Source organism: Mchenga conophoros, linkage group LG10 (assembly GCF_057382185.1).
Source record: "Mchenga conophoros isolate Kocher_MC1m ecotype Shallow Benthic linkage group LG10, M_conophoros_male_GT1.1, whole genome shotgun sequence".
Classification (NCBI taxonomy): domain Eukaryota; kingdom Metazoa; phylum Chordata; class Actinopteri; order Cichliformes; family Cichlidae; genus Mchenga; species Mchenga conophoros.
The window spans coordinates 15921918-15937049 of NC_140535.1; the positions used below are offsets into that span (position 1 = coordinate 15921918).

Below are 15132 nucleotides of genomic sequence, written 5' to 3' on the forward strand. Positions count from 1 at the left end.
CACTTTTTTATGCTTTTTATTTTAATTTAGCCTTTCCTTGTGAGTGTTTATTTATATGAGTGTTTACTGTGTGTGTTGTGAGTAATAAAGGGTCAAGAGCCTTCAGTTTCCCTTCAGTGCTGTAGGTAGGAGTAATTGCACCTGAGTCACTTTATTTTCAGCAACTGTTGAGTTTGCCATCATATTGCCTTGATATGAAGAGGTAGAGTCTTCTGCTTAGAGAGGTGGTTTAAAGTAAATATTAGTCACTTTGAGATTGTTTTTTTAATAGATGAAATAGATGAAAATTAAAATGCAAAATAGAGTTATGGTTTTGAACCTCTTTCTTTTACATTTTACATTATGTTGCCATTTTTGGTCCTCCATATAAATCCCCCTCACCTCCCATCTGTTATAATTTTTGTACAGGTCCTTATAAGCCTTATAGGTGCTCTGATAGTTGTTTGACCCACTGTGGGTCTTCCGGTCTCGTTCCTCTCAGTATTTATTTGTCTGTCCTGCCGTCGCAGAACATCAGAATTTTTTTGGAATTGACGAACGCCTCGGGCCGGTGGCCATCAGCTTCCGTCGAGAGGAGAAAGAAGGATCCAGCGGCGCTCAGAACAACTGTAGAATCATATTTCGCACCACAGAGGTAAAAGCAGCGCGCTTCTCCTGTCCTGTGTGTAAAATTGATTCGACCGGATGTGTTGAGTGTGAATCCCGTCCGCAGATGAAGACTCTGCGAGGTTCCATCCTGGAGGAGTCGGTGCCCTCTGCGGCTCGACACACGACCCCCAGAGGCTTGACTCCCAAGAGGCTGTTGGAGTTCATCATGCCTGAGCTGAACCAGCACTGCCTTCGCTTGGCCTCAAACTCCCCCAAGGTGCGGGACACCCTGCTCAAACTGGATGAACAGGGGGTGAGTAACGCGACACCGGTGATACTGAAGACTGCTGCATGTGTCGGGCAGAAAACTGTAAATTGTGTCAAACGGCATCAGATAGGGTTTGTGTATTTTTCTCCACTTTATGTTAAAAGCCTACAACTGCTGTCCAAGAGGTCATTTAACCCAGTTATTACATTTGCTTCTATTCCATTAGAACTGGAGCTGTAAGCTAATTGTTTTCAAGTTGATTATGTGCTGCAGAAAGAGTAAAAAGCAAAAAGCTCTCACTTTATTGTTTTTCTCCTGTATTGTTTGACTTGGAGCCTTTGCTTTTTCTTCTGTATTTATCGCAAATATTATTGACTGAGTAAGATTCATTCAAATTTCAATTTGTTTTTAATTAACACTTCATATTTTGTCGTGATTAAAAATTTTAACATTTGTTTGTCACGCATCCTGAGCCCAAAACATTTAGTGTCCCAATTTGTTTGAAAAACACTCAAAAGAAACAAATTATGAGATTTAAATAATGAAATCAAAAGGTACTAATAAATATAAAAATGCACCAAACATTTAATTAGTGAGATGCAAAATATTTTTTGCTGATTACCCAACATTGAAGTCGTTTTTTTAAAACCCATATTTCTTTATTTCTATTGACTTTTTTGACATTGCAGAACCTGCCAAATGCTGAAGCTCCTTCATTATCCTGTAGGTGCTCTCTAGCCCACATCTGAAGTTATATATTCAATTTAATTCAATTTAATGTTATTTTATTTACATGTTGCCAAATCACAACAACACTTGTCCCCTCACGATGCTTTATACTGTAAGGGATAAGCATCGGCGTAACTTTGTGGGGGGTCTAAAATAAATAAATAAATCTGTGTAAATTCCACGATGACTAAACATGCAACTATTTTGCTGGTAATACCTGAAATAAATAAAGAAAATCAATAGCCTATTTATGCAAGATAATTCATAATATTACGCCCCTGGGTATAAAGCTCTACAACAGTAGAGATAAAAAAAAAAAACACATTTAGACGAACCTCTATAACCAAATATTTTAGTGACAGTGGGAAGGAAAACTTCCAGTACATCAGGATAGCCATTAGCTGCGACCAGTTGGAGGTGATGGGAGGAAGAAAGGACAAAAGACGTGCTGTGGAAGAGCGAGTTTAATAAAAACTAATGATTAAAGGCAGAGTGGCGTATAGACACAAAGTGATCTGGGTGGAAAGTGTAAAACTGCAAGAAATGACCAGTTAAAAAAGTCTTGGGAGCTGTGAGGAGTTTGATTATGTTTACATTCAGTAATACCCAACTCCCTTGCCTTTTCCTGTAAAGTAAAATATCAAATAAAGGCTAGAAATGAGAGTTCTCACTCTAACTCTGTATATTTTTCAGTGCTCAATAACTTTTGTGCCTCTCTATCTTCCAGCTGAATTTTCAGCGAAAGGTTGGGATAATGTACTGCCGGGCCGGGCAGAGCTCAGAGGAAGACATGTACAACAACGAGAGCTCCGGGCCGGCATTTGAGAAGTTTCTGGATCTGCTTGGGGAACGGGTGCGACTGAAGGGCTGGGAAAAATACCGAGCTCAGCTGGACAACAAGAGTGAGCTACAGACACTTCATTTACACCCACATCTATTGGCTACATCTCACCTTGTCGCAGTACGATTATCCGAAGGGCATCAGTGCACCACAGAAAGCCGAAGATAACTCCTATCTAGCCACATGTAATCTGAGTAATGCCTGCAAAATAGCATAGTCACTGCTGATTATCTCTGAGCTGTTTTCCCTTGAGTGAGCAGCGGAGAACAGCGAACGGGACACATTTCATCCCGGCTGTGACAGCCTGAGTTTAGTGTTTCCTTCAGAGACGTTGACTGATTCTGCTAAATCTCTACCTGTCTGTCTCTTTCTCTGCGTACCTGTGCAGCCGACTCAACTGGGACACATTCGCTCTACACGCGCTACCAGGACTACGAGATTATGTTTCATGTGTCCACCATGCTGCCCTACACAGCCAACAACACACAGCAGGTAACAGCAGCCACAACCTAACAGGCCCGTGACACATGGTTTCCTTTTCCTGCTCTTTGTGTATCACAACACAATTCCACAGAATTGCAGTCTTCCTTCAGCCTTTGTTCAGTATTCTTCAAAAGACCGAATGAGCCACGATTTTCATTACGTAGCTCTCTGCGTACCGTCGTGCTTTAGTAAAAGCTGCAGAAAAAGCCTCTGCGCTCCACAACAAGCATGACATAAAAATCCTGCCCCCCAGTGTTCACTCCCACCATGAAGGTATTCACTGCTGCCTCGCAGGCCGTCTTCTGTTCATCCGGCTGTCGTGTTTTAACGTGCCGTCTAGGGTTTAAGCCTGTTTGATGTCATTTGCAAAGAAACTGGACATTGCATGTTAATATAGATTAAAGATTTTACATGGCAGTGATGGGGCACTGCATTGCCTCTTTAATCTGCAGCCTCTGCAGCAGCAGCAGCGGTTTAGGCTCCGGTAGCTTCGGTGCAATAATCTACAGCCAAGCCTGCGTTTATATCTTGGGTTTTTGTAATCTATTTTTATATGTTTGTCTATGAAGAAAAGCGATTTAAATCACAACAAATCTCCCAAAGTATGATTAATGAAGTTCAGATGAAAAGACGCAGGAGTATTTACAACTTATTTAGTTTATTTATTCTAATAAACATGATTAATTGTCATTGTTTTGTTCACGTTTAATGCGTCATGTACAGAGCATTAAAACGGAAGAAATCATGAGTAAATGGGCCGATTGGTAAAACACGATCGTTGTTATGATGAACTCGCTTATTTCATTTGTAGCCCTGTCTTGAAGCATTATCTGCTCTTCCCTTAAATGTTTTTGTTTGGTAGGTAACTGTTCTCAGGTTTAATTAGCTGCAATGGCCTCTGGTTTAATTAATGTCTGTGTTTCTGTTTGGTCTCATCAGTTGCTGCGGAAGCGCCACATCGGTAACGACATTGTGACGATCGTGTTTCAGGAGCCGGGCGCTATGCCCTTTACTCCGAAGTCCATCCGCTCCCATTTCCAGCACGTCTTCATCATCGTGCAAGTTCACGAGCCCTGCACCGAGAACACCTACTACAGGTCTGACTCCATCATTCTCAGGGGTTTAACGAGAATTTGTACATTTTTTTAGCAGCTAAAATTAAAAAAGCACTTAGGAAAAGGAAATCAGGGATTTGGGTTCTTTGTGTGAGAAGTGGCAGATTTAAGTAAGCTATAAGGATTTTTAGTCAATCTAAAAAAAAATTTTTTAAAAACTGCGGGTGTTAGAGTCACATCCTGGTATTTGCGTGTGCTCTGTCGCAACAACACTCCAAAACAAAACAAGACATAGATTGAATGTTCCTGCTTCACCCTCTCCTCACTCCTCATTTCTCTTCCTCTCAGGGTGGCTGTGACACGCTCTAAAGACATCCCATTATTCGGGCCTCTGTTCCCCAAAGGTGCCCGATTCCCTCGCTCGGCCGCCTTTAGAGACTTCCTCCTGGCGAAGGCGGTCAACGCTGAAAATGCTGCAGAGAAGTCAGAGAAGTTCCGCTCCATGGCCACCCGCACGCGTCAGGAATACCTGAAGGACCTGGCGGAAAACTACGTGACCACCACGCCCATAGACTCCTCCACTAAGTTCCCCCTGCTCTCCCTGGGCGGAAAGCGCAAAGACAAGATGAAGGGCGCCAAAGGGGCCGAGCTGCACAGCAATGGGGCCCTTGTGTGGGCGGTGATGGTGAACAGCATAGATGAATGGGAAGCCGGAGAGCACAAGCTCCCCTGTTTGCTCGCCGTGTCGACCGAGTCGGTGGTGCTCATCGAGAGGTACTCGCGCAAGGTGGTGTTCAACTGCTCCTGTCGCGATGTCATTGGCTGGAAGGCGGTGACAGAGCCCAAAGACGGGGGGCCCTGCTTAGATATCTTCTACGAGCGCGGGGAGTCGGTGTCGATCAGCATGATGGAGAACCAGGCAGAAGACATACGAGAGGTGGTGCAGAGGCTTGAGGTGGGTGACTGTGAACCAAATCGAAATTTCTGCGTGACTATTTTACGTCTTTTTCATTCCTTCACCCGAATCTGCTCTTCTGCAGCTGGTTACACGGGGCTGCGAGGCGCTGGAGGTCACACCCCTGCGCGACGGAGTGGGGCAGCCCGGCTTCCTGATGAACGAGGAGGGCTTTGTGACGGAGCTGCAGCGGTTTTGCTACGCTGAGAGCGGAGGCCTGCAGCTGTGGGCTCGCGTGGTGAGGCTCTGCGGGCACTCGCTGGTTCACCTGAGCCTCGACGAGAGGACCAGGCTGCTCCGCACCGCCCACAAGATCCACATCACCGTCATCCCACCGGACGAGAACGGCAAGCCTCGCAGGTGGGGACGAGAAGGGAGTCGTGGGTATTGAACAGGGCTTGTGGGACAGGTCAGATCGGAACAACACAAGAGCTACTCGCCTCTCACTCTTTAGTGGGTTACAGCCTGCAGTCAGTGTCACACCAGCTGACTAGAAGCAAGTCAATCCCTTTAATGATCTTTAATCACACTGTCACATGCTGCACTGCTGCTACCACCACCTTTCCATTCAGATCAGAGGCAGGACAGAAGCAGCTGTGGAGGGGACTGTTTAGATAAATGTAACCGATGCTCAAAATTCTTCTTTCGTTACAACAAAGCGCAAAGTCTCACAAAGACGTCAACGATATTTTTCCTCCCATCTCATCTTAGTTTCAGCTTAGTTAGCTTTTTTAAATTAATTTGTGTGTGTGATGTTTTTTTCCTCCATGTTCTGCAGGAGTTTCTCTGAGCTGTATCTGAAAGCCATCAAGGATGCAGAGTGCAAGCCCGGTGAGAATCAGTCAGGAGAGGCCTGGGTGCTGGACGAAAGGGAGGAAGAGGAGGAGGCAAAAAAAGAGGATGATGATGTGAAGACGGGCGGGGTCGAGGAGCCGGACACAAAGGAGGCGCAGGCGGAGACCGACGAAGGCGAAGAGCAGCTCTGCGATAAAGTGGAGAGCGAGCGCAATCCGTACTCGCTCCTCACAATGCCCAGCTTACCTTTGTTACGAGCCACATCTCTGCAGGACCAGCCGGCCAATCAGGGCCAGGAGGGCAGCGCTTCGCAGCTCCCGCGCAGCTACTCTCTGGAAAAACAGCTGTCCTACAGCGACACTTGCGACGCGGGGTGAGTGCGACTAAAACTTATAGAGGTGTTCTTTGAAGTGTTACGGCGGCGTCATGAAGAAACACAAGAAATGAAAATCAAGGAAAAAAAGAGAAGCTAGATTTTATAGAGGCTATTTAAATGCATCTGCTGATGATGCAAAATCTCCGTCACTTTGTTTTTATGTCACTTTTCTGGTTCAGAAGTTGAGGCACGGACTGATTTTATCTTCAGGGAATTTAGCGCCTCCACTTTTAAATGTTTGACATTGTATACTCACTTTGATGTTCCTGTTCAAATTGCTTTTTTAACTTTATTTTCTCTCATGTAGAAAGTGTAGTGTAGTAAACTGACACTAGGATATAATACTCAAAAAAATGAACGCAAATCGGATCTTGATGAATGAAAAGGACGTAACAGCAGTCAGCAGAAATCAATATTGTGCTTCAAAATTCAAATTGTTCAAGAGCTCCCTTCAATTTCGAGCGATATGTTTTAGTCTTTATTTATGTTTCACTTCTACTTGACTACATTTCAGAGGAAAACACTGTATTTCAGTCCCAGTGTCAGCTGGGATAAGCTCACTCCCACTGTTATTCTTTAGGGCGGATGGATACTGTGGTGCTCGTGCTTGTTCTTTTATCCATTATAGTCACTATAGTTTCTTTCTGAACAAATGAAGCGTTGTTAAAAAATATTAATGACAAACAGTTTAGGTTAAACCTGAAGAAGGATTTCTGATCTCCTCAGAATAAACAGAAGTTTGATGATATCAGTCGGAGATCTCTAACTAGGAACAATATTTTCACAATATTCTGTTCTTGCAAATAAACGATTAAGGGGGTTGATAACAGAAAGGAGCAGTTTCATCAGCGTGTATCATGGTTAAAAACTACTCAAGCAACGACAAGCCGTAAATACTGCTGATGATAGTATAGCACATTTAACATCCCCACAGTCATAGAGCTAACTTTTGATAATATAATCCCTTTTTCCTGATTTAATATGAACTGAAATTGAAGACTCTTTCCACCGCTTGCTTTTCTAATTGTCATGAAGCAGGTTGACTGGCCAAGCAGTTGATCTCCTGCTAGTGATTTTTCTTAATGAAAAGCAAAACAAAAACATCTTCAAGAACCATACAAACAAGTCAAGAATGATAGCCATGAAGCAAGCTTGCTTTCAATTCAGAGGTTACTTACATAATGATCTGCACTGTGCACTCTTTCCTCATTTTCTTGAGTATCAAAGGCCCCTCCGCATCTGTCTCGGGTAAATCCCTTTAACCACACTGGTCAGCTTGAGGAAAACGCTGTGCATAAAGGAAATATTCATGAGGATAATATTAAATTCTGCTGCTCGCTAAATCGAATTTGACTTCTTTTTATCGTCACACAAAGTAGTACTGAGAAATTAGACTGGACGGCATCACGTGATATATTTGACAGATAATTCTGCGAGTGCGCCACAGTAAATGTGAATCAGGCTCAAATCTGAGCCATCCTGGAGATTACTTCTCTGGTTTCTGTTTTGACCTTTAGATTGGTTTAAAAAAATAAAGCCTCAACGTCCAATTTTCATTGGGTTTTTTGGGGTTATTTTTTCAACACCCTCTTTCCCTCCGCCCCGGTGTGCAGGCACGTGTATGACAACGTGGGGTTGAAGGTTGAACACCACATCTATGAGAACATCGGGGAGCTGAGGGATGCCACACCTGATCTGATCCTGGAAGTCAAACCGAAGGTTCCCCTCGGCGACGAGCAGGTGAAAAAACAGCGCGCCGCAGCACCTCTCCGTCGCCTTTCCGACACCGTTGTCTCTCCTTCATCTCAAACTCTGTCTTGTCTTCAGTTCATGGGAGCCGAGTTTGGCGATGACAAAGCCTCGGCGAGTGACTCCTCTCTCTCGTCTTTGCGGCTGTCAAGTGTGGACCGAGCTGAAAGAAATTCACGAGCCCTGAGTCTTCATAACTCCATCACCAAGAGTAAGTGCATGCTTATTTAGAGCCTCATTGTATGTGCATAACAAAATCTAAAAGGGAAAATCTCATTCAGACAGAACAGCAGACACAGCCGCAGCTTAAATGAAGCCGAAATACAACAATTACACATGTTTGCGAATCATCTCTGCCTGATTTAACCTCAAATTCCTTTTTCCAGATTTCCTCTGCCTTAAAATCCTCTCTTCATTATCCTCCCTTTAGTCCCCACTGCATCCCCTTTGTTCCTCCTCTTTCATCCACGCTGCCCCCTATTCCGCTAATCTAATATCATCCCTGCTCCGCTGCCACCCCCTGCCAAGGCTGGGATAAAAGGGGGACAGATGGGTAGTGGGAGGGGTGGAGTTTTAGGCAGCCCCAATTCAAGGAACCCCTCTTACACCATCTGCTCTGCCTCCACTGAGACTATGAGACTCATCATTTAACTGCTGTAAGAGCACACTTGCTCATCCTCTCATCATCAGAGTCTTCTGATATTTTTTTTTCAGGGGGATGCAGGGTTCTCTCATTGAAATTTAGCTTCAAAATATGTCTTAAACCAGTACTTTTCACTACCTTCAATGTCATTAAAACCCTTATATTCACAAAAATTCACCAAAACTATTAAAATGTTAAAGCTCCCTGTCTTGCACCGTAACTCTCATGTACTATATTTTGATCGCGTGCTCCTATAAATTTCATCTTAGTTGGTCTGACATGGCCAAGCCGGCACATCAGCTCATCTGTGCTCTAAAATCTGACCAGCAGTAACACAGCAGCACCCCCAGGTGGGGACTCTTTGCTATTGCAGAACCAGAAGGAATCAGCTGCTTCACACATCCCAGTCCTCTTGCGCTGTTACCTATAATCTTAGGCATGTTTAGTGAACTTTTTCCTCTGTGTTACAGTTCTCTCGGAGACAACAGATTCGACTGAGGAGGAGTGGCAGTCGATTTCTGACCTGGCCACAGCCTGCCGCAACATCCTGGAGGCTTTGTCACGAGAGGGTGAGGAACTGTTTATATATACTTGATAAATGTGGATTAGACTGTAAATAATGCATCAAGCTCCTAAAATGTTCTGCACAATCACAGGAAAATAGACTCACTTTACTGTAAGTAAATAACTGTAACATTGCCTTAATTAGCTACCCATTATGCGCTATAACTAAAAGCATCCTGGATGAATGCCACTTGGCCTGCACCTCCACCCCATCAAACACCTTTGGGACCACTTAGAAAGACTAAACTTTAAGCCCAGCCGAACTTCGACATCTGGCCTCGCTAATACTGCATAGAAACAAACCTCTGCGGCCAGAATTAAGATGCTGGAAACTCTTTTTAGAAGAGCAGATCCGGAATAGATGTTTAAATGAGTGATCTAGTTGTTTGTCCTTTGGCCACATAGCATAAGGGTTCCCAGATTGACTGCTCAGGTGCACTGTTGTTGCACCACCTTAACAAATAGAATAAAAAATAACTGGAAGTAAACAGTATTGCAAATGCTACCTGTCTGCCGGACATGTCAACAGCCCTCAGCCTGCGGGCATCATTTGTTGGGAACAGTTAGCTAATGCGAGCATGGTGCCAAGCAAGCAATGCATCAAATGAGCAGTCACAACAGTTTTCGTGTGTAGCATGTCAGAAATGTTGGTGTGTTCTTTGGTGTGTTTGGGCACAAAAAGTTGCATGTTGTATAAAAGTGTTGTAAAAAGGGGGGCATGCAGTCGTCTGAAAAACTAAGAACATCCCTGATTCTGTAGCTTGTAGATCCACGATTAGCAGCAATAACTTGAAGTAATTGGTTACTGTGTGACATTATTTGTCTCACACATTATTGTGGAGGATTTTTGCCCACTCTTCTTTACATGTTGCTTCAGTTCATTGAGGTTTGCGGGCATTTCTTTATGCACAGCATTAATAGGTTCCCACCACAGCTTTCAGTCAGGTTTGAGGTCTGGACTTATTGCAACACCCCGAGTTTTTTCATTTTCAGCCATTTTTTTGCAGATGTGCTGCTGTGCTTAGGATCATTGTCCTGTTGCAAAATACAAGCTTTAGCTGTGGACAGATGGCCTCACATTTGACTCTAGAAATGTTCACGGTCGACTTGATGAGTGCAAAGTCCTGTGGCTGCAAAACAAGCTCAAAGCATCACCCCTCCACCACCGTGCGGGACAGCTGGTATGAGGCGATTTGGCCAAATATGGCATCAGGCATTAAATGCCAAACATCTAGTCCAAAGACATTGTTCCACAAGTTTTTGTGTAAGAGGTTTTCTCCTGGCAAACCTTCCAAATAAGTCGTACTTTTTTAGTGTTTTTCTTACCATACATGACCTTTAACACATGATCCCCACGTTGGTGTCGTCCCCACATCATCATGTTGGTCCAGGATCAACATCCCAATTGACCAGTGAGCCTATCTGAGATTTTATTTACCATTAGTCAAGCAGTTAGCTAACACTTTTCTGAAAACCAACATGAGTAACCTTAATTTGGCTAACAGCAAACCTAAATTGATTATATAGTTGTTATTAATATTGTTATTAATAACTGTATGAATTAATTTAGAATGCTTGAGGTAGAAGAAGAAGAAGATGATTCCAGACGAGAGTTTTATATAAAAACAAAGGTGTTTGGGTTTTTTTTCCACATTACAAAGAAATGACATCACAACAACGTGATTGGTCGGTTGCAATCTTAACATTATTATGATTAGCACCTACACCAACTTTAACATTTAAGCTGCTAACTGAATGTGAAGGTGCAGGTGTAGGTGCAGGAAACTACCAAAACTTCTGCTTTTATAGAGGTGATCACACCTGCTGATGGACAATTAACCAAGTGCAACTGATTAGCAGGATCTGACTCCTACTTACCCTCTTAATTCTTATAAACGCAGTGAGAGCGTACTTAGCTTGTCACAGGAGTGCATAGAGTCAAAACATCTTTATTGACTTCATCAACTTTCACATCTCTGTCTCATCACATTTTATTTAATTTACTGTATATATCACTTATGATCATTATAATAATGTGAATAATGTTCCTTATCGCAGACCGCAAAGCCGGAGACCCCTCCCAAGCAGGCGCTGATCAAACTGACGGCAAGCCAAAAGAATCAAAGGAGAGGTGGGTTGCTATAAAGTGCGTCTAAGCCGAAGCAGTTCAACATCTTTGTAGTTAGCGCCTTTGTCTGAATTACTCCCTTTTCTCAATTCAGTTAGAACGGCACCTCTATTCTCACTCAGTTATTTAGACTACATCCAGCTGTTTGAGTCAACGTGATGGCTTCTCGCCGCCATAAAGAGAAGCCCCTTGCTGACTCGGTGATGCAGTTCTGTGTGTGACTCACTGCTGTGGCTTTTTTTTCTTTAAAACTGTAGCTCCATTTTTACTTGTCTTCAGTGGCCTTGTTCGCCTCCTCCATGCTGAGACTGAACAAACAAAGTCCTGCAGATCTGCCGGAGACAAAACAAAGACAGAAACAAATGTCAACAGTAGATAAGCAAAAACAAAGTTGTGAATATTTCTTTGATAAATCAAGTTCACATCAAAAACACAACAATAAAATCTTCAAGTTATGCACACATTATAGTTAACAATTGGAGTGACGCTGACAGCAGTTAGAGCGCATTTTCCCACCTTTGTGTTATTAAACACGCAAATTTATAAATATATGGGGGAGGGTTTCCAGTTGTCAGATCGTATTTGGTGATCGTCATGAAAACCAAATGAAGTTTCTTTAAAGATCAAACACGCTACACTGCAATTTCTGCCCTTTTCTGTCGTTTAAACCTATCGCACTTTAAATTCACTGCTGGGAGGCCGCTTTCGCTTCGCTCCGTGGGGTGTACGTATTATGTACAGCCGCAGTCAGACGAAATGCATCGTGGGATGACTGCGCTCGCTCAGAGCGGCTCTGCTCGTCGGATGTAGCAATTACTGTAAATTGATGTGTGAGCATTACAAGTTTCATTAAAAGGCAGGAGGGACAAAGCGTCGAGCTCCGAGGCTGTCAGAGTGACAGATGGCGTCTCGAGCAATCAAGCAAATTGAAAAGTTCACACATTTGGTTCGAGAGGAAAGGAAAACTTTTCCACTGCAGGCTTTTGTTGATTTGATGGCTGGGATGCTGAAACACCCTGACGCTTTGTGTTATATTCATGCATTTATTTTTTCAAGATATTATTTATTTATTTGTTCGGATTAGAAAGGGGGAAATCATGAGGTCATCGTCATGTGATCGCTTTTGACAAAGTGTCACTGCCGCTCTCTGTTGCAGTGACTCTCCAGGCCACCTGGAGGAGAAGGTGTCGCAGCTGGAGGCCATGCTGAAGAAGCTGCAGGATGACCTGCAAAAGGTGCTTTGACTTCCATGAATGTTTTTCTCTCTGTGGGTAACATTTTTCAGGGATCCTCAGCTCAAGCAGAAAAATCAGCAGGTAGAAGAAACTATCACTTAAATCGCTAAGCTTCTGTCACTGCGGAGAGATGATTTCCATTTGCCAGTGCAGCCTTTTGTTTACTCATGTCGAATCACAGCTATACAGATGCATTAAATACACACGAAAAACAAACAAACAAAAAAAAAACACTATAAAAAATCATTTATTTATTTATAATTTCGTGTACAGAAATTATTATCAGATTTCTTTTGAAATTCCAGTATTATACATTTTTACATGTATTTATGACAACTCCTTCAGTGCTTTGATAATGTGATGATGTGCTCTGTTTGTTGGTTTGTTTTGTTTTTATTTTCATGTCGATACCTCTGAATGCTGTGTAGCCATTTTCACACATGAACTCCAGACGATGTTGATGAGTCACATCAGGACTTTTGTGTGCAGCTCCCCTTTTTTGTCGTATTTAACTCACGTCAGAAGTGTTCTTACTAGCGGAAATGCTCGAAGCGGTGCAGAAAGGGGTGCTTCCTGAGTAGAGCGAGCGGGAGGCCCGACTTGTGGCACGCACTCGCTGTGAACTGAGCTACCTGCACGATTCTCATCACTCGTTCTTGTGCACTTTATACCGCTCGAGCACGCAACCCCGTCGGGTGATTTATAGAAAAGATCGGCGGTGCAGAGCATGTGTGAAAACGGCAAGTGTCAGGAACTCAAAGGCCACTTTACGCAACGTTTCCGGAGCCTTTAACCACATCTGATGGCTACTACAGACAAGTGGGCATTGTGTTGCGATTTTTTTTTATTTTTAATTATTATTATTTTTGCCAAACACTGTATATGTCCTGTACTGTATATGTACAAAGCAAACATATGGCAGTTTTTTTCTATTTGAAGTCCTTGTTTAGGACTGCAACTATACCTATTTTCAGCATTGAGAGATCTAATGGATATTTTTCTAATCATTCACCTCCGAATTTCCAATGCTGTAATAACAAGACAAACAAACAAACTAAAAACAGAACATTTGGTGCTGAAACAATTAGTTGATTGAGAGAAACTGAATGCTTCTTAGTGCCGTAGCCTCTCAGATATGAGGATTTGCTGCTTTTCTCTGTTTTACTTTAAAACCAAGCAATATTAAAAAACATTAAGTTGGACTTTTGCAAGCTTGATGTGATTGTTTTCCATAGTTTCTGGCATGTGATCGATCGGTGAAAGTGTTCAATGAAAAATAATCATCAGACTTTTCAATCACGAAAATAACCCCTAGTTGCAGCCCTACACCCCACTGTAAGACGCCCTTAAAGCACTGATTTTAATAAATGATATGCAACAGTGAAAAGTCAGCAAATGTTTGGTTGTGTTTACCTGATAAATGTCTAAAACAGCAACAACAACAGCAAAAAAATCTTTTCTTTCAAACAAGTGATTGACTAATTGTTTCTGCGCTGTTTGGGGATGCGACTTTATTCTTGCTCACACCACATTGTGTTGTTTTTATCTCATCACTCTGTGTGTTTATTTGTACCATAGACTGTATATAAAGACCGCATACAGAGACTGTTATATACAGTCTATGACTTGTACCCACAAGTTGCTTAAAGCCACCGGTGCACCTGCCGCTCTCCTCCCATTCCTGCCACAGCCATCTGAGCAACAGCTTTTTTTTTGTTCTGTTGTGTGCCGATGTCTTACAGGAGAAGGAGGACAAGGCGGTGCTGCAGGCTGAGGTGCAGAGCCTCAGGCAGAACAACCAGCGGCTGCAGGAGGAGTCACAGAGCACGGTGGCCCGTCTCATCAAAGTCACCGAGCTGCTGTGCAACGTCAACAAGCCTTGTTAGCTTCACCGCCGCACGTGCGTGCACGCACGGAAATCAGCAGAGTGATGCAAATCGTACAGTGCGGGTTTTTTTACGCTCGACACATTTACTTTGTTCTGACATATTTTGAAAACACACACACATACCTATCCTCTTTAATCTCACAGTCTCTTGTCCTGAATCCTGGACTTGCCTGCTGGTGAGGGAGTATGCAAATCAATTTTTAGGGGGAAAAAAAGACATTTATCACCCAGTGATGACCTTTGCAGACTGACCGACACAGGCTGCTGTGTTGATGTGCTATGCCAGAGTGCTTCTAGTAGTGTGTGTGTGTATGTATGATTCGGTGTGTGTGGATGTGTGTGCGTCTATATATTGCTTCAAATACTTGACGAGCTGGGCTTAATAGCACTTGCTTTAAAAGACTGAGAGACACTGAATAGCATGTTTGGTGGTGTTTTAGCCAAAATGACCAAAAGTGTATATATATATATATATATAGTTTATGTATGTAAATATATATACACACAAAGTGTGTGTGTATATATGTGTGCGTGTGTGTGTGTGTGTGTGTGTATGTATGTATGTATGTATGTGTGTGTATGTATGTATATATATATATATATATATATATATATATATATATATATATATATCACCAGTAATATATGTGAATTGTAGTACTGCTATCCTGCCAGACATGTAGTATGTAGTTGCAATGTCTGAGTGTGGTTCTGGCTGATAGTGTGGAAGGCCTTGATGTAAAAAACAAGAAGGAGGGAGAAAAAAGGGGGGAGACATGAGGATTACAAGCCTGTAGGCAGCCTTCTACTTCAAAAGATGTAATGACTATAACTG

At 42.8% G+C, this 15132-nt stretch overlaps 1 protein-coding gene across 5 annotated transcripts in view; it reads left to right on the forward strand.

Annotated features, from left to right (window-relative positions):
• sipa1 (signal-induced proliferation-associated 1) overlaps positions 1-14869 on the forward strand; it is a 35059-nt gene extending 20190 nt beyond the window's left edge. For all 5 annotated transcript variants that reach the window (XM_085288827.1, XM_085288824.1, XM_085288828.1 and 2 more), the window contains exons 3-16: positions 510-634; positions 713-901; positions 2313-2487; positions 2815-2918; positions 3849-4006; positions 4313-4919; positions 5005-5279; positions 5698-6087; positions 7704-7830; positions 7918-8050; positions 8953-9051; positions 11105-11177; positions 12331-12409; positions 14152-14869. In XM_085288827.1, coding sequence (XP_085144953.1) covers positions 510-634; positions 713-901; positions 2313-2487; positions 2815-2918; positions 3849-4006; positions 4313-4919; positions 5005-5279; positions 5698-6087; positions 7704-7830; positions 7918-8050; positions 8953-9051; positions 11105-11177; positions 12331-12409; positions 14152-14295 — 2678 coding nt within the window. In that variant the 3' untranslated portion in view covers positions 14296-14869. The remainder of the gene's footprint in view (positions 1-509; positions 635-712; positions 902-2312; positions 2488-2814; positions 2919-3848; positions 4007-4312; positions 4920-5004; positions 5280-5697; positions 6088-7703; positions 7831-7917; positions 8051-8952; positions 9052-11104; positions 11178-12330; positions 12410-14151) is intronic.
• Positions 14870-15132: the final 263 nt, after the last annotated feature.